General features: G+C 47.6%; 1 protein-coding gene across 2 annotated transcripts in view; it reads right to left on the bottom strand.

Annotated features, from left to right (window-relative positions):
- Positions 1-27,012, bottom strand: part of LOC137625973 (protein FAM98A) — a 182,805-nt gene that overhangs the window by 141,997 nt on the left and 13,796 nt on the right. For both annotated transcript variants that reach the window (XM_068357046.1, XM_068357045.1), the window contains exon 2: positions 21,117-21,331. In XM_068357046.1, the coding sequence (XP_068213147.1) occupies positions 21,117-21,331 (215 nt within the window). The remainder of the gene's footprint in view (positions 1-21,116; positions 21,332-27,012) is intronic.

The following is a 27,012-nucleotide window of genomic DNA, read 5'->3' on the forward strand; positions in this document are numbered from 1 at the left end:
TAGTGAGCCGTGAAGGTAGACTGGTTGGCCCAGGTGCCTGCCCTTAGGATCTGGCCCACTGCCATATTCTTCTCGAAAGACAATGTAGTACTCAGGCCCCTAATGTCATGGGGCCTGGGCTTCCCTGGCAGGGGGATTCCTGCCTTACTGTAGGCCCTGATGATGACCTGCCACAACCAGGAGATGGTATTCTTCGAGACTGGCTTCTTCACGAGGCCTGTGGAAACAAAAAGATTTTTGATCACGGGCCGGAGTTTTGCTGTCCTTTCCAAGTATTTCCTCACTGCCCTGACGGGGAACAGGCGCAAATCCTTCGCGTCGTCCGACCGGGGGATTGCCGGAATTGAGAAACCTTCAAATCTGGGGTCCCACACGGCAGGGTTCTGGGTCTTGGCTATGAAGGAAGGGACGAACTTGAACGTGACTTCTCGCCAACCTTTAGAGTGAGCCACTTCGTAGAACAGACCATGTATCTCGCGTATCCGTTTAGCTGACGCTAACGCCAGCAAGAAAACCATCTTGAGAGTGAGATCCTTGTCAACGATGTCTTTCAGGGGTTTGAATGGGGGTTCGGATAAAATTTTCAGGACCCTTGCCATGTCCCATTGTGGCACCTTCACAGCTTGCGGGGGGAATGATTGCTCAAAACTCTTAATGAGCATTAAGATATGTCTGGAGTTACCCAGGTCTGTGCCTTTCAGGAGAAAAACTTGGCCCAGAGCAGCGGGGGGAATGATTGCTCAAAACTCTTAATGAGCATTGAGATATGTCTGGAGTTACCCAGGTCTGTGCCTTTCAGGAGAAAAACTTGGCCCAGAGCAGCGGGGGGAATGATTGCTCAAAACTCTTAATGAGCATTGAGATATGTCTGGAGTTACCCAGGTCTATGCCTTTCAGGAGAAATACTTGACCCAGAGCAGCACGGACTCCCTTGATGGCTGGGATGGACATGTTGACCACGTCCCTGAGGTAAACTAGGAAGTCCGCTACTTGCGGGATGGAGGCCTTCAGGGGCCTGATGTCCCTAGCGGCGCACCATTTGGTAAAGGTGGCCCACTTAGCCTGGTAGACAGCTGTCGATGACCATCTCAGGTAGCCCGACATCCTCGTTGCTGTACTCGACGAATAGCCTTCCCTCCTCAGGAGACGCTCGATAACCTCCACGCGTGAAGGCGAAGGGACCGAGGATTCTCGTGGAATCTTTGGAAGTGTGGTTGCCGGAGAAGGTCTGGCCGGCTGTTGTGCTAACTCCCTTAGGTCCACGAACCATCCTCTCTCCGGCCACCAAGGCGCTACCAAAGTCATCCATAGGTTGTCCGTCCTTCTTACTCTGTTGAGGACCTGCCTGAGCATCCCGAAGGGGGGAAAAGCATACAGGTCGAGATTGTCCCAAGGATGTTGGAAGGCGTCCTCGAACGCCGCTTTTGGGTCTGGTACAGGAGAACAGAACACGGGGAGCTGTGTGTTCAGCCTTGTTGCGAAGAGGTCCATCACCGGAGAACCCCATTTCTGAATGATGGTCCTGGCTACTTCCGGGTACAGAGACCATTCGGACCCTAAAACTTGCCCCATCCTGCCGAGGCCATCGGCGAGGACGTTCCTTTTCCCTGGAATGAACCTTGCTGAGATTCTGATCTGCTCCACTTCCGGCCCATTCCAGAAGTTGTAATGTGAGGACGCATAGCTCCTTGGACCTTAGACCTCCGTTTCTTTATGTAAGCTACCACCGTGGCGTTATCGCACATCAGCGCCACGGTGTTTCCCCGGAGTAGGTGTACGAACTCCTGGCACGCTCTTTGTACTGCCCTCATCTCTAGTACGTTTATGTGCTGGGTCTTCTCTAGGGCTGTCCAGTTCCCTCTTGCTGAATTCCCTATGAGATGGGCACCCCACCCCTCCTTCGATGCATCCGTGAACAGAAGCATCTCCGGAGGGTCGGCTGCAAAAGGCATCCCTTTGAGGGTGTTCGTCCTGCAGCTCCACCATTCTAGGACCCGTTTCGTCTTCGGGAACACCGGGACCACTCTGTGGGGGGAATCCGTTTGGTTCCATCTTTCCTTTAGGTTCCATTGGACCTCCCTGAGCTTTAGCCTGCCCTGGGGGACCAGTTTCTCCAACGACACAAGGTGGCCTATCAGTTTCTGCCAGTCCTTCGCTCTCCTGGGTTGGTCCGTCAGGAAGGGGCAGAGGACCTTGTCTAAGTTGTCCAGAACCATTCCGAGGTAGGTCGTCCTGGTGGAGGGTATCAGTTGGGACTTCTTTAGGTTGATGGTGATCCCCAGAACGTTGCAAAACTGCAGCAACATCGCGCCTTGCTCCTTCAGTACTTCCTCTGAGGCTGAAAGTAACAACCAGTCGTCCAGGTAACGAATCAGGCGAATGCCCTGATCGTGTGCCCAGACTGAGACCGTTGTGAAGACCCTTGTGAAGACTTGGGGGGCAGTGGACAGCCCGAAGCAGAGGGTCTTGAACTGCAACGTTTGGTTCTCCCATTTTACCCGTAGGTACTTCCTGCTGGAGGGATAAACCGGGATTTGAAATTAAGCATCCTTGAGATCTACTGACATCATGAAGTCCCCTTCTCTCAAGGACGCCAAGACTGATTTCGGAGTGTCCATTTTGAAGTCGGTCTTGCAGACGAACTTGTTGAGGGCTGAGATGTCTATGACCGGTCTCCATCCTCCTGTCGCTTTCTCCACCAGGAATACCCTGCTGTAGAACCCCGAACCTGGGTCCTGGACAAGTTCCATTGCCCCTTTTGCCAACATCGCTCAGACCTCTTCCTGCAGAGCTGTCTGTTTCAAGGGATCCTTGGGGGCTAGTCACTCTGCCTGCTGGTCTGGCATCAGAGATGGAGGGTCCACTAGGAAGGGCAACCTGTACCCTTCCTTCAGTACTGTCACTGTCCTAGGGTCTGCTCCGTGTTCTTCCCATGCTTGCCAAGAACGTTTGAGGCATCCCCCCACCTGAGGCTTCGGCAGGAGTAGGGGGCCTCCCTTCCTATCTTCTCCTTGAGGAGCGGCCTGAACGCCCTCTTCTGGATGCCGCAAACGACGGCCTATAGGCGGCTTGGGTCGAGGCTGATCCCCTACAGGAGGGCTAAGACGACTGGGACCAGGTTGTAGCCGTGTTGTCTCTCCTAGGCTGGCTAGGAGCGGGCCGAGGAGGGCGAGGCGCGTCGACGGAGGACCTTCTGTACGCCGGCCTTCTGACCGGGTGGGGCCTAGTCTCGTACGGTTACTTCAGCCTTCGAACTCTCTCCATCGACTCCTCTGCTGCCTTCGGGGGAAAGATCGTGTCGTCCCACAGGGTTAGGTTCCTCAGAGACCTGGCCTCTCTGTCCGGAAGCCTCCTAGTCAGCTTGCTTAAGACGGTGTCCTTCCTCCGTAGGACCCAGTTGGCGGCCAGGGCTAGCGACTGGTAGGATAGGAATTTCAGGGCCTTACCTCCCGAACTGATAAGTTCCTTGAGTAAGCCCTGGGTTTCCGGTACGGTCAGGTCGTAGGATGACTGTACGCCCACCAGGGTGGAGGCCCACCAGTCCAGCCAAGAGGAGACGTTGACTAGGTCCTTTGAGATCGCCTCCATCATGACCGCCTCCGAAGGAGAGAAGCAGATCGAAGCCGTGGACGCCCTTTCTTCTGAGGCTCCCTACCCCAACACGGTGAGTGCTGGCTCCAGTGCACAGGCGCCCGCTCGCTGTCCCTCTGGGAGGTAAAACTTGCTCTGGGACTTCAGGTCCTGGAGCAGCTTGGAGGCGCTCTGGTTCTTGGGCGCCTCGGCGTGGTTGGCCACGATCCTGTCCACGTGGGCTCTTTCCAACTTAACGTCCCTCGCTAAAGGAAGAGCCAAGGAGGGGCGCTGCTGGACCGGGGCGTCCACTATCCTGTTGAGGCTGGAACGCCAAGCATCTTCGGAGGAGGGTTCCGGCACGTCCAGTCTGTGGTGGCTTCTGGTGAGGCCTATCACCCTCCGACCCCTCTCCATGGTCGTCGAGATCCTCCGACGGGCGCACTGACACGTGACGGGGGTACTCCGACGGAGGACCTCGCACGTGGGAGAGTCCTGGACCGACGCTCTCGCAGGGGTTCACGTTGAAGGACGGGCATCACCCGTCGAGGAAAGCCAAGGGCCGCGCTCATGACGAGCTAGGTGGCCTTTGGAGGTCAGGACTCGGCTGCCAGACCGAAGGTGCGACTCTCTCCGTGGGGTGGATGGAGCCAGAACCTTCGCGATCTTACGCCTGTCGACTGGAACCTGCCATGATGAGTCCCTCCGTTGGGTGCCACTGCTGCCGGAGGAGTGTCTATCCGGGGAGCTCGTCCTCGAACGCCAACTTGAAGGGCCCGGCGCCGCAGCTAGCTCCAGCAGCCTGTCGCGGTGAACCATCACCCACTCACCGTCCGGGGAGGCCCTTTCCTTCCACTTCCTCTTGGGGGATCCTGGGCGCCGACTCTCGTGGCGCGACCTCGAGCAGGAACGAGAGCGTGACATCTTGCGGGACTTCTCCCTTCGTCTCCTGAGCTTCCTAAGCGCCTCGTCCTCCGAAGAGCAGGAGAGCTTCCCACTGAGACCGATGACTTATAGGCCCTCTTCGAAGACCTCACTTCCCTCACTGGTGTAGGAGGATTCCTGCGACGCTTCCGTGGAAGACGCCTGGAAAAACACCTCTGGGAAAACGGCCGACGTCTTAGGGGGAACCCACGCAGTGGGGTCCGACGGCGGGGAAAGCTCCTTCTCGACGTCGCCCTCGGCTGCTGAACCGCCTGAAAAACACGCCCAAGAGGCTGGAAAAGAATTAGTAACATTTTTCCCCCACATGGGGTCATCTGAGGAGACGTGACCTGCTGGCACCAGGCCACCGTCTCCCGAAAACACTCCCGCCCCTCCCTCAGGCCCCTCACATGCCTGGAACGACGCCACAACACCATTGTCTTGAAGGTCAGACTCTTGGGGAAGGGGCGCGGGCCTCTTCCCCGCAACTGACTTACCTCGTCCCCTACTCTGGGTAGGGGAGGTTGGAAGAGAAGCTCGGACCGACGAGACGCCCGACGAAGCAAGGGAGGAAGGGACGCTCGGCTTCTTAGGCGACTTCTTCGTCGCCTTCTTCTTTTTGGTGCTATACCGCACCCACAGCACCTCATTCCACGACTCGCACTCCGGACACGTGGCGGAAGGGGAACACACGCTGCCCCTGCACAAGGAACACAAAGAGTGCGGGTCAACTTCTGGTTTCGAGAGGAACGCTCCACACGATATGCCGGCCATAGGCCCAGGACAACGGCGAGGATGCTCCATGATGTAGGAGAAGCACTACGAGACACAAGCACGCACAGGGAAAGCACAAAGAGAAAGCACAATGGGACCACGTGGGTACCGCGTGAGACACAAAGGGTCGGGGACACACAAAGTCACACTGGGATTAGGAGAGTGGCGAGATGATATCGCGATGCGACCAGAGAACTTACTGGAGGTCGAGACCTGAGCAAGCATGCTCTCTGACCCGGGATTAGCCTCAGGGCACGTATCACTCCACCTGAGGTTACCCCTCATAGAAAATGGGTTTAGGGTAAACTACACAAAACTCTGGTCAGATGGGAGGAGATCCCAGATACTCCTAAAAAAGTAGTTCGAGGTAAGTATTTCGTGTTGGAACAAATGAAGTTTCTCACTCATATCAAACAAATCCAAAATATCAGAATAAACAGAAACACGATTGCCAAATCCCCAAATCAATGTACTTCACCAAAGATAAGTCCGGTAAAGCGACACAGGGAAAGTGAAACGAAAAACTCTAATGGCGGACCAACGATGTTGTCGATCCGGCCGGCAGAGATGATCTGAGGAACAGAAAATGGGAATGATTCCAAGTACCACCCTGTAAGGGTTGTTAACCACCTAACCGCACAACCACCACACGGCGGTTGCCGCAATTTTTGAAAAATTCTGCTGAACGTCAGAGACTAAGCTATACTGTATATATATAACTGCCAGGTAAATTCTATTCATAAAAAAGAAGTTTGTTTCTGAAGTGGTAGGAGCTCCCCTACTTATACCAGAATATAAATTTCACTTGTCTATAAATACACGAACTTGGAAAGAGGGAATCTGAATCTAAGAAAATCCAAAACAACTTTTTTCTATTTGTGGAAAAAAATACATCTGAAAGCATCTTAATAATCAAGAGAAAGTAATGGAATATGACAAATTTGGTGATAATTTGTAATTTTCTTAAAGATACAAACCTTTAGCTCACGCATGGGCAACCTACACCCTGCGGGCCAAATCAGGCCCGTGGAGGCTTCACATCCGGCCTGCAGTTACCTTTGAAGAACTCTAAGTAAGTGGAACTATAATTAAAGTGGATTCAAATTCACCACTACTATCTGGACTATACTACCTGTAATGCAGTGACCGTTGACCATATGGTCACTTATCTAATTATTGCATTTGTAAAGGACAATCTTTTAAGAAGCATTTGAAGAATATCATCTTTCATCATTTTCCATCATTTGCTAAATCCCTTCCAATAAACTTGGATTTTGTTTTACTGTACTCTTTCCTAATTATCAATGGATTAACATTTTTTGTGTTGAATAGTTTTCTTTCTTGATTCTCCATGTTTATGTATTTAGTTGCTCTGAAGATACCATCTTGATGAGATGCCTAAATATCTCCTTTGGCTTTTCCAGTAGTTCACAAAGAACCAAATCTATAATTATAATTTTTTTTTTTAATTTATTGAACGCATCCAACCCAAAATGTCATCATCGAAAAATGATATTTTAATTATAAAATAAATTTTTGAATATACTTACCCGGTGAATATATAGCTGCAACTCTGTTGCTCGACAGACAAACTCTACGGAAAAAACTCGCCAGCGATCGCTACACAGGTTGCGGGTGTGCCCAACAGCGCCATCTGTCGACCAGATACCCAGCTCTTATGTAAACAAAGACTCAATTTTCTCCTCGTCCCACTGCATCTCTATTGGGGAGGAAGGGAGGGTCATTTAATTTATATATTCACCGGGTAAGTATATTCAAAAATTTATTTTATAATTAAAATATCATTTTTAAATATTTAACTTAGCCGGTGAATATATAGCTGATTCACACCCAGGATGATGGGTAGAGACCAGTAATATATGTTTACATTTTATGAGCTAAGAGTTTTTTATTTCATTTTAGAAGTTATCAAAATAACAAAAACAAAATAAATAGGTACCTGGTAAGGAAGTCGAATTGAACAATTACTCTGCCTTTTAAGTACGTCTTCCTTACGGAGCCTCGCGATCCTCTTAGGATGCTGATCGACCCCTAGGAGCTGAAGTATCAAGGGTTGCAACCCATACAACAGGACCTCATCAAACCCCTAATCTAGGCGCTCTTAAGAAATGACTTTGACCACCCGCCAAATCAACCAGGATGCGAAAGGCTTCTTAGCCTTCCGGACAACCCATAAAAAACAACATTTCAAGAGACAGATTAAAAGGATAAGGAATTAGGGAATTGTAGTGGTTGAGCCCTCACCCACTACTGCACTCGCTGCTACGAATGGTCCCAGTGTGTAGCAGTTCTCGTAAAGAGACTGGACATCTTTCAAGTAAAATGACGCGAACACTGACTTGCTTCTCCAATAGGTTGCGTCCATTATACTTTGCAGAGATATATTTTGCTTAAAGGCCACGGAAGTTGTTACAGCTCTAACTTCGTGCGTCTTCACCTTAAGCAAAGTTCGGTCTTCCTCACTCAGATGTGAATGAGCTTCTCGTATTAACAATCTGATAAAGTCTGACCAAGCATTCTTTGACATAGGCAAGGATGGTTTCTTAACTGAACACCATAAAGCTTCAGATTGGCCGTGTAAAGGTTTAGTACGCTTTAAATAGAACTTAAGAGCTCTAACAGGGCATAAGACTCTTTCTAGTTCATTGCCTACGATCTCCGATAAGCTGGGAATATCGAAAGATTTAGGCCAAGGCCGAGAAGGCAGCTCATTTTTGGCTAGAAAACCAAGTTGCAGCGAACAAGTGGATTTTTCCGACGAAAATCCGATGTTCTTGCTGAAGGCATGAATCTCACTGACTCTTTTAGCCGAGGCTAAGCATACCAGGAAAAGAGTCTTAAGAGTGAGATCTTTCAGGGAGGCTGATTGTAACGGCTCCAACCTGTCTGATATGAGGAATCTTAGTACCACGTCTAAATTCCATCCAGGGGTAGCCAAACGACGCTCCTTGGTGGTCTCAAAAGACTTAAGGAGGTCTTGCAGATCTTTATGTTTGGAAAGATCTAAGCCTCTATGCCGGAAGACCGATGCCAACATGCTTCTGTAGCCCTTGATAGCGGGAGCTGAAAGGGATCGTCCTTTTCTCAGGTATAAGAGAAAATCAGCTATTTGAGCTACAAAGGTACTGGTCGAGGATACAGAAACTGACTTGCACCAGTCTCGGAAGACTTCCCACTTCGATTGGTAGACTCTAATGGAAGACGCTCTCCTTGCTCTAGCAATCGCACTGGCTGCTTCCTTCGAAAAGCCTCTAGCTCTCGAGAGTCTTTCGATAGTCTGAAGGCAGTCAGACGAAGAGCGTGGAGGCTTTGGAGTACCTTCTTTACGTGTGGCTGACGTAGAAGGTCTACCCTTAGAGGAAGACTTCTGGGAACGTCTACTAACCATCGAAGTATCTCGGTGAACCATTCTCTCGCGGGCCAGAGGGAAGCAACTAACGTCAACCTTGTCCCTTCGTGAGAGGCGAACTTCTGCAGTACCTTGTTGACAATCTTGAACGGTGGGAATGCGTAGAGATCCAGATGTGACCAATCTAGGAGGAAAGCATCTATATGTATTGCTGCTGGGTCCGGGACTGGAGAGCAATAGATTGGAAGCCTCTTGGTCAGCGAGGTTGCAAAGAGATCTATGGATGGTTTACCCCAAGTGGCCCAAAGTCTCTTGCACACATCCTTGTGGAGGGTCCATTCGGTTGGAATTACTTGCCCTTTCCGACTGAGACAATCTGCTATGACGTTCAAGTCGCCTTGGATGAACCTCGTTACTAGGGAGATGTCTTGACCTTTTGACCAGATGAGCAGGTCCCTTGCGATCTCGTACAACGTCAGTGAGTGGGTACCTCCTTGTTTGGAGATGTACGCCAAGGCCGTGGTGTTGTCCGAGTTAACTTCCACCACTTTGCCTCGAAGGAGAGACTTGAAGCTTTTCAAGGCCAGATGTACTGCCAACGGCTCCTTGCAGTTGATATGCATGCTCCTCTGACTCGAGTTCCACAGTCCTGAGCATTCCAGACCGTCTAGTGTCGCGCCCCAGCCCACGTCCGATGCGTCCGAGAAGAGAACGTGGTTGGGAGTCTGAACAGCCAGGGGAAGACCCTCTCTTAGGTTGATATTGTCCTTCCACCAAGTCAGACAAGACTTTATCTTTTCGGAAACCGGGATCGAGACCGCTTCTAGCGTCTTGTCCTTTTTCCAGTGAAAAGCTAGATGGTATTGAAGAGGACGGAGGTGTAGTCTTCCTAGTGACACAAATTGTTCCACGGATGACAGCGTCCCTACCAGACTCATCCACAGCCTGACTGAGCAGCGTTCCTTCTTCAGCATCTTCTGGATGGATAGCAGGGCTTGATCTATTCTGGGGGCTGATCGTCTTGTTGTTCTGCAACGTCCTCATCAGAGGGTTCCTTATCCGAAAACTGATGAGGAAACGGCAACGGAGTGGGCAACGTCTGGCTCGCTGAGTCCGGTCGCACTGGTGCATGCGTGACGGAGCCGGACGCAACATCATGGAACTGCTGCACAGTCTGTGAACTGTCAACAACCATGGGTGCGCGAGGAAGCACAGCGTCCACCCGAGACTGTCTAGACCGTCTGGGTTGTGCAGTCAACACCATACCGGGTTGCTGAGGTTGACGCACTGCGTCAAAACAAGTCACCTCTGCTGGTTGTTGAATGTCCTGAACGTCAACAACCACCTCCAAGCGTCGCTTAACGTCAACGTGCGGCTGGCAACCCACACTGGGTCGCATCGGTGGAGGAACCACCTCAACTGGCAGACGCGAGAAGGTTACCTCAGCGTCAACAGGGCGCACAACCGACCGGTTGGAAGGTTGTTGGCCAGATGGTTCGGCAGCAACCTTCTCCGCATTAAAGTCCTCTATCAAGGACGCAAGCTTGGACTGCATGTCTTGCAGCAAAGCCCATTTAGGGTCTACGGAAGCAGGTGCGGCAACAGACGGGGTTAGCAACTGAGGCGGTACCACTTTCCATCCCTGAAAGCCTTGTTTATGCATGACATAATTGTACAGCAAAACTTCAAAGGCTCGAAAACAGCTGTGAAGTTGACCTGTAAAAAACTTGGAGCGTCTCCTGGCCAGGCGCCAGGGAGAGTCTACGAGATTTGAGAAGTCTATCTGGGCAGAGGCATGAACTCCCAAGCCGAGAACTTCTCTCGTGTCATATCAGACTCTCGCTCTATAAGCCAGTTTAAAAGAAGGGAAAGCAAAGGCTGTATCCCCCAAACTCCTCCTGGTGATAAACCAGTCGCCTAGCAGACGTAAAGCTCTCTAGGAGAGCGAGAGAGCACTAGCTTATAAACAACGGCTTCGAAGTAGCTAGGCCTAGTGTAAGCTCTGACGTTTAGGCGAACGAGGAGCAGCAGTTACAAAAAGATCCGGACAAAGATCCTTAAAAAAAAAAATCATCATGATTTAATTAAAGTCCATAGAGGGCTAAGCAGCTTTAGGCTCCTCTCCATCTGACAGAGTCCTCAAGGGAATATCAGTAGGAGGGGGAACAGCAACTTCCTCATCTACAGGAACCTTGTCCGATAAAAGCTGAGTCTCAAGCAAGGGAGAGACCCACTGTGGTGGCAATGCTTTACAAGCAGAGTCCACACTCACTGGTGCATTAGTAGCGGACCAGAACGCAACGTCATGTAACTGCTTGACAGTCTGTGAACTGTCAACAACTGAACTGTCAACCACAACAGGTGCGTGAGGACGCACAGCGTCCACTCGAGACTGCTTTGACTGCCTAGACTGAGCAGTCAAAACAACTCTAGAATGCGGAGGTTGACGCACAGCGTCAAAACAAGTCAACTCCGATTGTTAGCGAACGTCTTGAACGTCAACAGGAGCATCAGCAAGTGGCCTAACGTCCAAATGCGGCTGAAAATCCACACGAGACCGCATCGAGTGTGGTTCTAAACAACCTGACTGACGTGACTTAGCTACGCCAACGTCAACAGGAAGCACAAAGGAACGTTAGGTTGGCTGAAAGCCAGGATATCGATGAGATAAACGGCTAGACTCAACGGACTAATCGGCAGAATAGTCTTCCATAAGGGAGGCAAGCATATTCTGCATGTCTTGCCATACAACCCATTAAGGATCAACGGAAATGGTTGTGGTAAGAGACGAGGGTAACGTCTGTGACCGCAACACTTTGCCAACAAAAAAGACTCTCGGAGTCTGTGTTACGCTTTTGTTAGGCGGCGAGCAGTTATCCGATGACTGCATAGGGTCAGAGCTGTCCTAATGGCTGTAACCAGGATGCTGGACCTGTCCTGAAAGGACTGACTTTCGCTTAAGGGCTTCGAAACCTTGTGACAGGTTTCTTATGCGAAAAGCCTTCGGATGACGAGGAGAAAAAACGTCTCTCTCGTCTTATGGTAGGGGAGATCTTGGTAAGATACACCCGATACCATAGAGGGAAACGTCTGTTCGTTGATCAAGGCCTCTCGAACCCATAAGTCGTTCGACATTACTTCTCCCCTGTTTGGGAGCTTGCAAGAGGTCCCGGACTAGGTGAACGACAGGCACGAACAGACGAACCCTCGGACGCAACACTGTAACACTTTGCGCAATATCACTTTATCACTTCGATTTTCTGTTTTGCACTTATTTCACTGAAATCGAAACTTTTACTGATTTCTACCTGAAGCACGCAATTCTACCCTTATCAAAAGGTAGTAATTGCGAAATCAGTCGTATAATGCAAGCTCATTAATACCAGCAAAAAACAGAAAACATATTTTAAGATAAAAATTTCAGTGGCTGGGGAAGAGACTAAACACTAGTTCCTTCAAAACTACGTTTTCAATCTCTAACCGCACATAGCCTGGGGACGAGAATAAAAACTAAAAACGTTTTATCCTTTCTCCCCGTACCGAGACTAGGGACGAGAGCAACTCGAGAACAACGTTACCCGCTTGAACGGAACGTTTTCTCTCCTCTCTCTCCCTCCGTCTCTATCTCTTCTCTTGATTTCGCACCTAAAAGAAGAGCCCAATTACATTTCGTCAAAAAAAACATGTTATTTGACCAAAGGAAAAAACTGAAAGGTTTTTCAATTAAAAAGTTCCTTTAAAATAGAATTTAAAACATTTAAGCTTAGAAAGAATGAACAAAACGTCAGAATCGATTTACTCTTTCTGCAAAGTGAAACCGTGATACACTCTCTCTCTATCGTAACGATAGAGCGCATGTTGAACGTCCTGAACGTCAACAACTGCGTAGCATAAATAAACTAAACGTTAATTCATCTTTGAAAAAGGTACGAAGACTATTCAAAGAAATTCTTTCATAAAATATTTCATTTAAAAAGTTTTAAATCCTTAGCTCTTTAAAAGCTATTTACGATTTAAAGGGCTCAACGTTGATTAACTTCGGTTTCCAAGTTAGGACCGCCTACTCTCAGGAAAGGTCGCTATAAACAAAACATTAAAATTTATTTTTTATGTTTATTATAAATGGAAAGTTAATCGAAGAGGAAAATCTATAATTAATTTATAACGTGATAAGATAATTACTAAAAGCCTAAACACACTTCCGTCTAAGGGAAGGGACGGCCATTTAAAAGTGAAAGAAAGTCCATACTCTCTGTCACCAAAATTAAATCTATCCAAAACGAGTTCAAGATTTAAGATGAAGATAAAACACCTGCACTGCGAAAGCTCAAACCAGAATATAGTACTTCACCAAATATGATGGGAAAAACTCCAGGTTTCAACAGCGAGTAAAGTACGTCTTGTCGACACGTCGACAGAGAGAAAATTGAGTCTGTTTACATAAGAGCTGGGTATCTGGTCGACAGATGGCGCTGTTGGGCACACCCGCAACCTGTGTAGCAATCGCTGGCGAGTTTTTTCCGTAGAGTTTGTCTGTCGAGCAACAGAGTTGCAGCTATATATTCACCGGCTAAGTTAAATATTTAAAAAGAGGAAAGTGGATAATGAAACTCAAGTGTTCCAAGAACAGTTCTGGCTTTGTTGAGTACCCTTCTCATCAAACAGAACGGGGAAAAGGTGTAAACGTCGATGTTGTCCCATTGTTGTTGGAATGTATCTTGCCAGAGACCCTTGGGGGTTCAAGACTGGGGAGCAAGTACAGCAGGAGCCTGAAGTTTAGGGCCGTTGCGAATAGATCCACAGTCGGAGAACCCCAAAATGTCAGGACTGTGTTGGCTACTTGATGATCCAAAGACCATTCGGTACTTACTATCTGAGATGCTCTGTTCAGATTGTCAGCAAGCACTTTCCTCTTGCCTGGAACAAAGAGGGCTGATGGTGGTACCGAGGGGACCTTGGCCCATCGCGGTATCTCTACTGCTAGATGGGATAGGGGCTGCAAAAAAAAGACCTCACTGTTTGTTGATGCAAGCCACTACTATGGTGTTGTCGCTCATCCACACCACTGAGTGACCCGCCAAGAACTGATGGAACTGTAGAAGGGCCACATAGACGGCCTTCATCTCTTGAGAGATTTATGTTGAGGTACTTTTCAAACTCTGACCAGAGGCCTGGGGTCGTGGGTGTTTCATGTGAGGCCCTCACCCTTCTTTTGATGCGTTTGAAAACAGCATCAGGTACAGGGGGAGGATGAGAAGATCTAAACCCTTCCGCAGGTTCTCGTCTGCCACCCACCACTTGAGGTCCGTCCATTCCAGCTCTGGTCCCATGGGGATCAGAATGTCCGGGGAATCGAAAGCCTGATTCAAATTAGACTTCAGTTGCCACTGGAGGGATCAAATCTTGAGGCAGCCGTAGAAAACTAGACGGGCCAGGGATGATAGGTGTCCAAGGAGACAGCCATTTCCGAGCTGGGAGTTCTTCTCGTCTGAGAAAAGGTCTTGCGGCCTTTCTCAGCATCATTATCCTGTTGTTTGATGGGAAGGCTTTGAGGAAAATGATATTTTCATATTAAAATAAATTTTTGAATATACTGACCCGGTGGATATATATGTAGCTAACATCTCCGACGGTCGGCAGATTCAAAACTCACGGGCGATCACAGTGCTGGGTTGCTGGGTGTACACTAGCGCCACCACACGGCAGGATACTATCACTATTCCCAAATTCTCCAGTTCTTCTCAGCCCGTAGGGTCTCTAGACGGGCGGAAGGGAGGGCATTAATTATATATATCCACTGGGTAAGTATATTCAAAAATTTATCTTAATATGAAAATATCATTTTTAAATATTCAACTTAGCCAGTAGATATATATGTAGCTGATTCACACCCTTGGTGGAGGGTAAGAGACCAGCATTAAACATTGTAGGAATATAAGCTCAAGAGTTTTGACAATAAAAACAAACTTAAGTATTAGTACCTGATAAGGAAGCTGACTTTGATGATACTCTGCTTCATTAGTCCACTATCCTTATGAAGCCCAGCGATCCACTCAGGGGGCTGAAAGACCTCTAGGAGCTGTCATATCTAGGGTGAACACCCCTATAAAAGGACCTCAACAATACCATTGATCTGGGCGCTCTCAAGAAACAAGTTTGACCACCCGCCAAATCAAAAGATTGCGAAAGACTATCTCAGTCTCCACATACAACCCAAAAAAACAATAGTTTCAAGAGAAGAAAAAAGGTATTGGGATTATAGTGGTAGAACCTTCACCCACTACTGCACTCGCTGCTACGAATGGTCCCAACGTGTAGCAGTCCTCATAAAGAGTCTGGACATTCTTTAAATAATGTGAAGCGAACACAGATTTACTCCTCCAAAAGGTTGCGTCCATAATCTTCCAAGGGATCTATTTTGCTTGAAAGCCACTGATGTTGCCACTGCTCTGACTTCATGAGTTTTAACTTTCAATAATCTCAGGTCATTCTCACTTAAGTGATTGTGGGCCTCTCTAATTAAAAGTCTAACAAAATATGACAAGGCGTTTTTCGACACTGGTAAGGAGGGCTTTTTGACCGAACACCATAAAGCCTCTGAATTACCTCGTAACGTTTTGGTTCTGTCCAGATAAAATTTTGGAGCTCTTACAGGGCACAAGACACTTTCAATTTCATCACCAACCACATCCGACAGGTTGGGAATCTCAAAAGATTTAGGCCATGGATGAGATGGTCGTTCCTTTTTGGCCAAGAAACCAAGCTGTAAAGAGCATACTGCCTTATTGGAGCAGAAGCCGATATTCTTGCTGAAGCCATGCACTTCACTAACTCTCTTTGCGGTAGCAAGGCTCACTAAAAAGAGAGTTTTGAGAGTAAGGTCTTTGAGGGAGGCTGAGTGTAGAGGCTCAAATCTCTCAGACATGAGAAACTTAAGGACCACATCCAAGTTCCAAGCTGGAGTAATAATTTGATGCTCCTTGGAAGTCTCGAAAGACTTGAGAAGGTCTTGAAGATCTCTATTGTTAGACAAATCCATGTTTCTGTGTCTAAAAACTGCAGCTAACATGCTTCTGTAGCCTTTAATAGTCGAGGCAGAAAGGATACGGTTATTTCTAAGATGAAGCAGGAAGTCCGCGATCTGTGCTACAGTGGTCTCGGATGAGGAAACAGAGGAAGACTTGCGCCAATCTCTAAATACCTCCCATCTGGATTGGTAGATCCCGATGGCAGAGGATCTCCTTGCCCTCGCAATCGCTCTAGCTGCCTCCTTCGAAAACCCTCGAGCTCTAGAGTGTCTTTCGATAGTCTGAAGGCAGTTAGACAAAGCGCGGGGAGGCTTTGATGGAATCTTTTTATGTGAGGTTGACGAAGGAGATCCATCCGCAATGGTAAACTTCTTGGAATGTCCACCAGCCAGTGATGTACCTCGGTGAACCATTCCCTTGAGGGCCAGAGGGGAGCAACCAACCTGGTCCCTTCGTGAGAGGCGAACTTCTGAAGAACCTTGTGAAGGATCTTGAATGGAGGAAAAGCATAAATTTCCAGGTGAGACCAGTCCAGTAAGAACGCGTCTATGTGGACTGCCTCTGGATCTGGAACTGGGGAGCAGTAAGTAGGAAGCCTCTTTGTCAATGATGTCGTGAACAGGTCTATGGTAGGTCGACCCCAAATCCTCCATAGTTTCTCACACACATCCTGGTGAAGCGTACACTCCGTGGAGATGACATCCTCTTCTGCTGAGACAGTCCGCTATCACATTCTTTTCTCCTTGAACAAATCTCGTAAGAAGGGAGATGTTTCTTTCCCTTGACCAAACTAGGAGATCCTTGCGGTGACGAAAAGGGAGTGCGATTGGGTCCCTCCTTGCTTTGAGATCTAGGCCAACGCCGTGGTATTGTCCGAGTTCACCTGCACCACCTTGTTCCGAATCAGACTTTCGAAACTTTTCAAGGCCAGATGGACTGCCAGAAGCTCCTTGTGGTTTATATGAAGCCTCTCCTGATCATTGGACCAAAGACCTGAGCATTCTAGTCTGTCCAGTGTTGCTCCCCAACCCAAGTCCGAAGCGTCTGAGTACAACACATGGTCTGGGTTCTTGGGGGCAAGTGAGAGACCCTCCCGACGTCTGAGGTTGTCGTCCCACCACATCAGGCACATCTTGATTGAGTTCGAGAGAGGAATGGAAATTGCCTCCAAGCCCTTCTCCTTGTTCCAATGTTGGTTGAGATGAAACTGGAGAGGGCGAAGGTTGAGCCTTCCCAGGGAGACAAACTGTTCCAGTGATGATAGAGTTCCCAAGAGGCTCATCCATACTTTACAGAACAACTGCTCTTCTCCTGAAATTGATGAATTTTTAACAGGGCTTGCTCTAGCCTTGTGGGCGATGGAAAAGCCCGAAAAACTCAACTCTGTATCTCCATCCCCAAATAAAGAATAGTCAGGGACAGAGTCAGTTGTGACTTCTCTTTGTTCACAAGAAGACCTAATTCTTTGGCTAGGTCCAATGTCCATATGAGATCCTTCAGACAGCGGTTTAATGACGACACCCTGATTAACCAGTCGTCTAAATAAAGGGAGGCTCTGATCCCTGACGAATGCAGGAAGCTCGCTATATTCCGCGTGAGCCTTGTAAAAATTAGAGGAGCAGGGCTGAGGCCGAAGCACAGAGCTCGAAACTGGTACACTTCTTTCCCGTACATGAACCTTAGATAACGTTGAAAGGTTGGGTGGATCGGGATATGGAAGTAAGCGTCCTGGAGGTCGAGAGAGACCATCCAGTCGCCTTCCCTTACTGCTGCTAGAACAGATTTGGATGTTTCCATCGTGAACTTTGTTTTTAAAATGAACACGTTGAGTGCACTCACATCTAGCACTGGTCTCCAACCTCCTGTGTTCTTCGGAACCAGGAAGAGACGGTTGTAAAAGCCTGGGGATTGATGGACCAAGACTTTCACCACTGCCCCCTTCTCTAACAAAAGACACACCTGATGTTGTAAGGCCTGTCTCTTTGCTTCCTCCCGATACCTGGGAGAGAGGTCTATTGGAATTTGTACAAGAAGAGGTTTCCTTACAAAAGGGATTTTGTAACCCTCCTTCAATAAAAGGACAGACCATTGGTCCGCTCCCCTTCTCTCCCATGCTTGCCAGAAGTTCGTCAAGCTGGTCCCTACTGCTGTCTGAAGCTGTGGGCAGTCAGACTCTGCCACGGCTGGATCTGGACACCTTTCTCTTACCTCGTCTTCCGTCAGAGCGAGAGGTGCCTCTGTTGGAGGCTCTGCCACGAAAGGGAGGAATGAATCTGGAAGCTGGCGTATCTAACTTGGTTTTGTTACTGGAAAAAGATGAAGGCAAAACTTTGCAGGCTGTTTTGGCCACTAAATCATGCGTATCCTTCAACGCAAGAGATGACGCAATATCTTTGCTAAGATCTTGATGAAAAAGAGCATGTGATAAAGGAGCAAACAGGAGCTCAGACTTCTGGCACGGAGTAACTCCCAAAGAAAGGAATGAGCACAAAGATTCCCTCTTCTTTAAAACTCCTGTAGTAAAAACAGCTGCAAGTTCGTTAGAACCGTCCCTTATAGCCTTGTCCATACAGGACATAATCTGGATGGCAGCATCATTGTTAGAAGGAGACACCTTCTTAATTAAGGCCCCCAACAACTAATCCAAAAAATTAAAAACTTCAAAAGCACGAAAGACTCCTTTAAGCAGATGATCAAGCTCTGAAGAAGTCCACAAAATCTTGGAGCGTCTCATGGCTAGACGACGAGGAGAGTCTACCAGGCTTGAGAAGTCTCCCTGGGCAGAGGCAGGCACTCCCAAGCCGAGACCTCCCGTGTCATACCAGACGCTCGAACGAGAAGCTAGTATAGAAGGAGGAAAAGCAAAGGAAGACTTTCCCAGACTTCTCTTGGTTTCCAACCAGTCTCCCAGCAAGCGCATGGCCCTCTTAGAAGATCGAGAGAGAGCACTAACTTCGTATAAGAAGGGGTTGAAGCAGCCATGCCTAAAGTAAATTCTGAAGGCAGCGAACGGGGAGCAGCAGTCACAAAATGAGCCGGAAAAACTTCTCTAAAAACATTCATAATTTTCGTGACTGCGGTGACTGCAGTGACTGCAGCTCGAAATCACGGCTAGACTTTAAGGACTGACGCTCAACATCACGTCGAGATTTTCGCTCTGAATCTCGCTTAACAGCAAAGCTAACACTTGGGTTAACGTCAGCGTGACGTAAAGCTTCACGCTTAGATGGTTGAAGACCTGATTCATGCTTTCAAAACCGTGACGTACTGCAAGTAAAGGTTTCTGTCGAACAGGAGCAGGACCGTAAGCCTGCATTAAGGAGGACAGCTTAGACTGCTTGTCCTGCAAAACACTAAAATTAGGATCGGTAACACTCGGAACAGACCGTGACGTTGGGAACGTCTGTTCATGAACGTCAGCACAAACGGGAGTAGCAGCACTCAGGTCACGTCTGGAACGACCAGATAACACAACGGAATCGTGACTCTTAGAAGGGGCCTCCGGAGCCACAAAACTTGACTTTAAATAAGAACGTTTAATAGGCGAACCTTCCTCTGATGAAGGAATACGTTCTGGGCTGCTCCAGTGACTACAGCCAGGACGTTGCCTTTGTTCTGAAGGAACTAACTTTCTTTTCAGAGGTCTTGAAACCTGACGCCAGGATTTCTTGCTAACATAAGCGTCATCGGATGACGAGGAGAACCTAGTCTCGCCTCTCTTATGGTAAGGACGTGCTTGAGGAGTAACGTCTGCAACCTTTGAGGGAATGTCTGTCCGTTGCTTTACACCTATCGCTCCCTTTGGTCTTGTGACATTCCTTCTCCCAAGGGTTGGGGAGCTTGAAAGAGGTCTCGGACTGGGTGAGCGGCAAGTATGAACAGACGAACCCTCCGCATTAACACTGAACACATTTTTACCACTTTTCACATTAACACTTTCACTTTTTAAAAATTTCACATCGGACATAAGCTGGTTTCTGTCCGTAGCCAGCGATTCGAATTTTGCGCCCAAAGCATGAATAGCCTTCATCATATCTTCAAGTGAAGGTTTGTTAGTGCAAGTAGGGGGTTCTGAAACTACCACTACAGGGGGAGGAAAAGGTTCAAGGGCATGGGAAGAGGAAAATTCTTGAGAACGAGAAGAGCTTCTTCTTACCCTATCTCTCTCGAGTTTACGAGTATATTTGTCATACTCTAGCCACTCAAATTCAGACAAAATGACACACTCATCTCGCATCGATCCCCTAATTGACAAGCTTTACCTCTACAATTAACACAAATAGAGTGGGGATCTATGGAAGCCTTTGGAAGGGCCTGTTACAGTCTTTGGCACATTTTCTATAAACATGAGAAGGGTCAGCCATAATGGAATGTTCAAAGAGAGATAAAAAAAACAAGCAAAGTTCAGCAACAGCAAATCAAAAAAGGGTTCAAGAGTATTCGAAGAATATCCAACACAGCGAAAGCCAAAAAACCATCAACAAGTACTTCATCACTTGTTGAAAAACCTTTAGGTTTAGCGCGAGCAAGGAACCAATGTTGACATCCAACTCGGCAGAGAAGAACTGGAGAATTTGGGAAAAGTGATAGTATCCTGCCGTGTGGTGGCGCTACTGTACACCCAGCAACCCAGCACTGTGATCGCCCGTGAGTTTTGAATCTGCCGACCGTCGGAGACGTTAGCTACATATATATCCACCGGCTAAGTTAAATATTGAAAATTGGTGTTTAAAATCATTCCCAGGTATACCAGTCTCTAAGTGGTAAGCAGGGAGGACTTCTCAAGGTTTACCCTGAGCACCAGATCTTGGCAAAGCCTCAGAAGTTTGTCTTGGTGTTGAAGAAGGGTTACTACTAAGTCTCCTAGGATCAGCCAATCGTCCAGAAAATGGAGGAGACGGATGCCGACTCTGTGAGACCAAGATAATACTAGGGCGAACACTCTGGTGATTGACTGATTTAGAGTTTTCAGACATCCTGACATCTAAGGTCATTGACGCCAACACTCTGGTGAAGACTGGGGATGCCGTGGAAAGACCGAAGCACTGTACCCTGAACTGGTATTTCCTGTTGTCTAGGCTGAATCTTAGATACTTCCTTAAAGACGGATGGATTGGGATCTAGAAGTATGCGTCCTTTGGGTAGTGTGTGCACATGAAGTCCTGTGGTCTTACAGATTGTCTGACCGTGTCTGCCGTCTCCATACTGAACGAAGTCTGTTTGACAAACTTGTTCAGAACCGAGAGGTCGATAACTGGTCTCCAGCCTCCAGACCCCTTTTTCAGAAGAAAGAGTCAACTGAAGAAGCCTACACACACACACACTCTCTCTCTCTCTCTCTCTCTCATAATACCCCAATAAATATTGTTGCTATGTATTCCAGTTATGGAACAAAGATGTTTTAGCCATTCTATCACTCACAAAGTATTCAACATTAATTCTGTACTTACCAAGTTCCTTTAAAAATGATGATAACTCCATCAAAAATGAAGAGTGATCTTCTGGAGATGTTGGAGCATTTACCATCTCTTCCAGCTGATCTAAGACTTTCAACTCGGCAGTTGCCCACGCCACCAGGCTGGTGTAGGACATATTTCTTGGACCTCCACTGCTTCCTTCAACAGCTGCTTTTAGACTAGCTTCATCACTTATGTCTCCCGTATACCTATAAAATAATATACATAACCAATGAAATTACAGAAATAAGGAGCAGAGTGGTAGGAAAATCAGCAGTCTAATAAACACACATGCTAAATCATGCACATTATATGAATAATTCATTTTAATGTTCTTGTTCTTAAACTTCTCTTGTAGTTTGTTTCCTTTCCTCACTAAGCTATTTTCCCTGTTGGAGCCCTTGTGCTTACAGCATCCTGCTTTTCCAACTAGGGTTGTAGTTTAGCAAGTAATAATGATAATGATAATTACTAAAGTTGTTCATTGCATTTCTGGGATTTAACCTACCTGACTTTTGAGGAATAAAAACATTTTTACATACAATGTGAATTTTCCAACCTAACACCATAATTGTGAGATAAATTTGGAAGTAATATCACAAATTTTTAAGTAATTTGTATTTTTCCCAACATACTTACCTAGAACTACTTTCTTAGGAGTTACTGGTAACTCTTCCCAACCGACCAGAATTTTGTGTAGTTTACCCTATTCCCAATTTCTATGGGTGACCTCAGGCGGAGTGATACGCGCCCTGAGGCGACCCTGGGTCAGAGAGCGTGCTAGATTAGGTCGTGCTCCTCAGTAAGTTTCGTAGCCAAAAAAAGGGTTCTCCTCAACCCTGCAGGACCCTCGGGGAAGGATGGGCGGGCCATAACCCGAAAGTAGTTCTAGGTAAGTATGTTAGGAAAAATACAAATTACTTAAAAATTTGTGATTTGTTCCAACACAGAGTACTTACCTAGAACTACTTTCTTAGGAGACTTAAACTTTAGGAGGAGGGAGTGTCCTGCAGGGACTAGGGTCTGACGGTTTAGGAGCACGATCGGGCGAAAAAGGGGGCACCTCGAAGGGGAACTAGGTTCCGATGACCCCTACTAAAGGCTGAATGAAAATAGGGGGAACTACCCAAAAAACTAACTTAGTGTCTAAGTGGCTTACCTCTGAACCATTACTTCTGAGACGTATTTCTTGTCAAAGACGTATATCCTGGCCGCCAGGGCCTCTTGATTCACACCCACGTTGGGGATTAAGGGTAAGGGAAAGGATGATAGGGGGGAAAGGTAAGGGATGAACTTGTGTCTCATGGCTTACCACCCCGGTTTCCCTGGGGCCATGACCTTTAAATCTTTTGCAGGGCTGATATGACTGGGCCAAGGTTGAACCCGTCCCAGGATTTCCTAGAGCAGTCCTTCAGATAATGTTCCGTGAAAGTGGACTGTCTGGACCAGGTACCCGCTTTCAGAATCTAGCCTACGGCCATGTTCTTCTCAAATGCCAGGGAGGTGCCTAGACCCCTAATATCATGAGGCCTTGGTCTACCTGGAAGAGGGATTCCCGAAACCTCGTTAGCTCTCTTGATTACTTGTCGCAACCAAAAGGAGATTGAGTTCTTAGAGACTGGTTTCTTCACCTGACCAGTTGAGACGAATAAGCTCTTGATCTACGGTCGAAGCCTGGAGGTCCTTTCAAGGTATTTTCTTACTGCTCTGACAGGGCATAAGAGTAAGTCTTTAGGGTTGTCTGACCTAGGGATCGCTGGGACCGAAAAGCCCTCGAACCGAGGATCCCAACAGGCTGGGTTCTGCATTTTGGCCACAAAGTTAGGGACGAACCGAAAGGAGGCCTCCCGCCACCCTTTTGAGTGTGAAACTTTGTACAGCCATCATCTCTAGCACGTTTATGTGGTGCTTTGCTTCTTCGCTCGACCATTTTCCCTTTGTCGATTGGTCGAGTAGGTGAGCGCCCCAACCTTCCTTCGACGCATCCGTAAACAATAGGACTTCCGGAGGGTCAGGGGCGAAGGGCATCCCCAGCTCGGTGTTCCTCCTGTCGTACCACCACTGCAAGGCTACCTTCGCTTCTGGGGAGACCGGAACCAGTTTGTGGGGGTTTCTCCCCTGGGACCAATGCTCTTTCAGGTTCCACTGCACTGCTCGAAGTTTGAGTCTCCCTTGTGGCACTAACTTTTCCAAGGACACTATAGTCTATTTTTTATAGCGGTGCATATTTGCACCCACTCACAGGGGTGCCCTTTTAGTTCGGAAAGGTTCCTGATACCTGGTTGGTCGGAAGTATTTTTGTCCGAACACCTTCATTGTTCTCGAATAATTACCAAGTAATGTGAATCGAAACTTATTTATTAACCTATATTTCTCCATCAGATATATCTTTTGTCAATTAACAATGTGAGAGAATAAATATATTATAAAGAATCGTCTTGGTAAGTCTAAATTCAATAACAATCCGCCGAAGTCAACGACAGCAGCTTGTTTTCGGATGCACGCTTTGTAATTTTGTAATTTTTCACATATTTTAACGCAAATTGGGATAAATTACACTCAGCATAAGTTAAACATGTTATTATAAACTTTTTTTGAATACCAGAATTTACCAAAATCGTGGAATTAATAAAACCCGATATTTGTGAAAACTTATGGGGAGGTAAAAGAATAGCCTATAGCGGCCTGGCAGGAAAACAATCCCTTCTGACTTGTAGACGCAGTTATTTTTTTCTTTCGTAATATAGTTCGGCCTATTCCTTTCAGTTTAAATAGTCTTGCATTGTCTCTCTTCGTATTATTTTGCTTATTATTTTCCCACATTCTTGTTTCTCACCTAATATCTATCTATTTTCCCGATATCACGTCTTTCATAAATGGGATATCTGCACTACGATTCCTTATTTCTTATCCTCTGTCGAAAGTGATGGCTTGAAGGGAAGCGCGTGCTAGTCTCATTAAAATAGTGTAGAGGCGGGAATAAAGAAATAATACTATGCTTAATTTCAGGTTTACAGAATAGGTTATACTTTCTACACAGCATAAAATTTATGTTGTTATTATTATTTACATGCTTACTGACGTAAGGTACAAAACATAAATCGTAGTGCGGATATCACATAGGCCTATATGAAAGAAGGGATTATTATGTGAGGAACAGGAATGTGGGAAAATACTAAGCAAAATAATACGAAGAGAAACAATGCAAGACTATTTAAACTGAAAGGAATAGGCCGAACTATATTACGAAAGAAAAAAAAACTTCATCTACAAGTCAGAAGGGATCGTTTTCCCACCAGGCCGCTACAGGCTGTTCTTTTACCTCCCCATAAGTTTTCACAAATATCGGGTTTTATTAATTCCATGATTTTGGCAAATTTTGGTAGGCCTATTCAAAAAAAGTTTATAATAACATGTTTAACTTATGCTGAGTGTAATTTATCCCAATTTGCGTTAAAATATGTGAAAAATTACAAAATTACAAAGCGTGCATCCGAAAACAAGCTGCTGTCGTTGACTTCGGCGGATTGTGTTATTAAATTTAGACTTACCAAGACGATTCTTTATAATATATTTATTCTTTCACATTGTTAATTGACAAAAGATCTATCTGATGGAGAAATATAGGTTAATAAATAAGTTTCGATTCACATTACTTGGTAATTATTCGAGAACAATGAAGGTGTTCGGACAAAAATACTTCTGACCAATCAGGTATCAGGAACCTTTCCGAGCTAAAAGGGTATCCCTGTGAGTGGGTGCAAATATGCACCGCTATAAAATATAGACAATAGGTGGCCCAACAACCTCTGCCAATCCTTGGCCCTCCTGCGAAGGTCCAACAGAAAGGGTTGCAGAACACACTCTAGGTTCTCCAACGAAGGGAATGCTCTCACTAGCTGGGTGTCCAAGACCATCCCCAAGTAGGTCATCCTGGAGGAGGGGATCAGCTGAGACTTCGCTACGTTGACCGTGATACCCAACTGCTCGCAGAGACGAAGTAACTTCCCGCCATGTTCCTTCAATTCTTCCTTTGAGGCTGAAAGAAGCAACCAATCGTCCAGGTACCGGATCAGACGGATGCCCTGTTCGTGAGCCCATACAGAGACTGTCGTGAAGACTCTTGTAAACACTTGAGGAGCCGTCGACAGCCCGAAGCAAAGGGTCTTGAATTGTAGCACTCGGGAATCCCACTTTATCCTGAGGAACTTCCTGGTGGAGGGATGGACGAGGATTTGGAAGTAGGCATCCTTAAGGTCCAGGGATATCATGAAGTCCCCTTCCCTCAAGGCGGTCAACACTGTCTTGGCAGTGTCCATCTTGAACTCGGTTTCTGCCACAAACTTGTTGAGGGCCGACAGGTCTATTACTGGTCTCCATCCCCCTGTCGCCTTTTCCACTAGGAAGAGCCTGCTGTAGAACCCCGAGCCGGGCTCTTTGACTAGTTCCAACGCTCCCTTGGAGATCATGGACGACACTTGTTCCTGTAGAGCAGCCCGTTTCAAGGGGTCCTTGGGAATCAGCCACTCCGATTGAAGGGCTGGAATAAGCGGGGGAGGTTACGCTAAGAAGGGTAGTCTGTAACCTTCCCTCAGGATTGTCACCGTCCGGGGATCCGTACCGTAATCCCGCCATGCTTGCCAAGAGTGTCTGAGGCATCCCCCCACCTGAGGCTCCAGTAGGGGTATGGGGCCTCGCCTCCTATCTCCTTCTGGAGGAGCGGCCGGACCGACCTCTTCTTGCATTCCCGTAGGACGGTCTAAAGTTAGACTGGGGTGCCGTGGCACCTCTACGGGGGGGCTGAGTTGACTGCTGCCAGGGAGCCGCAAGTGGCTCTCCTCTAGGTTGAGCAGGAGAGGAACGGGAAGTGTGAGGGCCGTCCACGGAGGGCCTCCTGGGAGGTGGGCGCCTCATAGGGGGAGGTCTATGGTCTCCCATGTCCTTCATCTTCCTCACCCGTTCCATCGTCTCGTCTACCACCTTAAGGGGGAAGATAGCCTCATCCCAGATTGAGGAGTTTCTCAATTTCCTTGCTTCTCGGTCCGGGAGTTTTCTCACAAGTTTGCTCAGAATAGTGTCTCTCTTCCTCAGGACCCAATTGGTAGCCTGGGAGAGAGATTGATATGATAAATATTTTAGGGCCTTTGCCCCCTGAGCTAATTAGTTCTCTCAGTAAGGTTTGATTTTCAGGCAGGGACAAATCATGAGAGGCGTGAAAGCCAACTAACGTGCAGGCCCACCAGCCCAACCAGGAGGACACGTAGACTAGGTCCTGGGCCATGTCCTCCATCATGGAGGTCTCCGACGGGAAAAACACACGGGCCATGGACGCTCTGTCTTCAGCGGCACCCTGGTTCAATGAGGTAATGGCTGTCTCCGTCACGCGGGGTCCTCCCTGACGACCTTCCGGTATGTAAAACCTCTTCTGCGCCTTCAGTCCCGGCAGCAGCTTCGAGGCACTTTGACTCCTAGGGGCGTCTGCTAGGCCGTCCAGGAACTTATCAATATGCTCCATACCCAGCCTTACGTCAGGAGCTAAGGGCAGAGCTAAGGAAAGCCTTTGTTGAACCGAATTCTCCACCAACCTGCTAAGTCCAGAGAGCCAGGCTTGTTCAGTGGTGGGCATCGGTTCATCCAGCCCATGGTGCCGTCGTATGAGGGCCAACACTTTGTGGTAGGAGGAGATGTCATCGGACGAGCACTCCCCTCCTTCCACCAGGGCCTCCGTCACCCGTCCTTCCTCACGAGTATCATCGGTGACGGTAGGGAGAGCAACGTTGGATGGGACTGCCCGTGTCACGGGCGGACCTGCAGAGGCAAAGGTATCCGTCATGGGATTACCTTGCCCTGCGGGCATCCTCGTATCTGTGGGAATATTCCTGGCCGAAGG

This window comes from Palaemon carinicauda, chromosome 33, assembly GCF_036898095.1.
Source record: "Palaemon carinicauda isolate YSFRI2023 chromosome 33, ASM3689809v2, whole genome shotgun sequence".
NCBI classification, from domain to species: domain Eukaryota; kingdom Metazoa; phylum Arthropoda; class Malacostraca; order Decapoda; family Palaemonidae; genus Palaemon; species Palaemon carinicauda.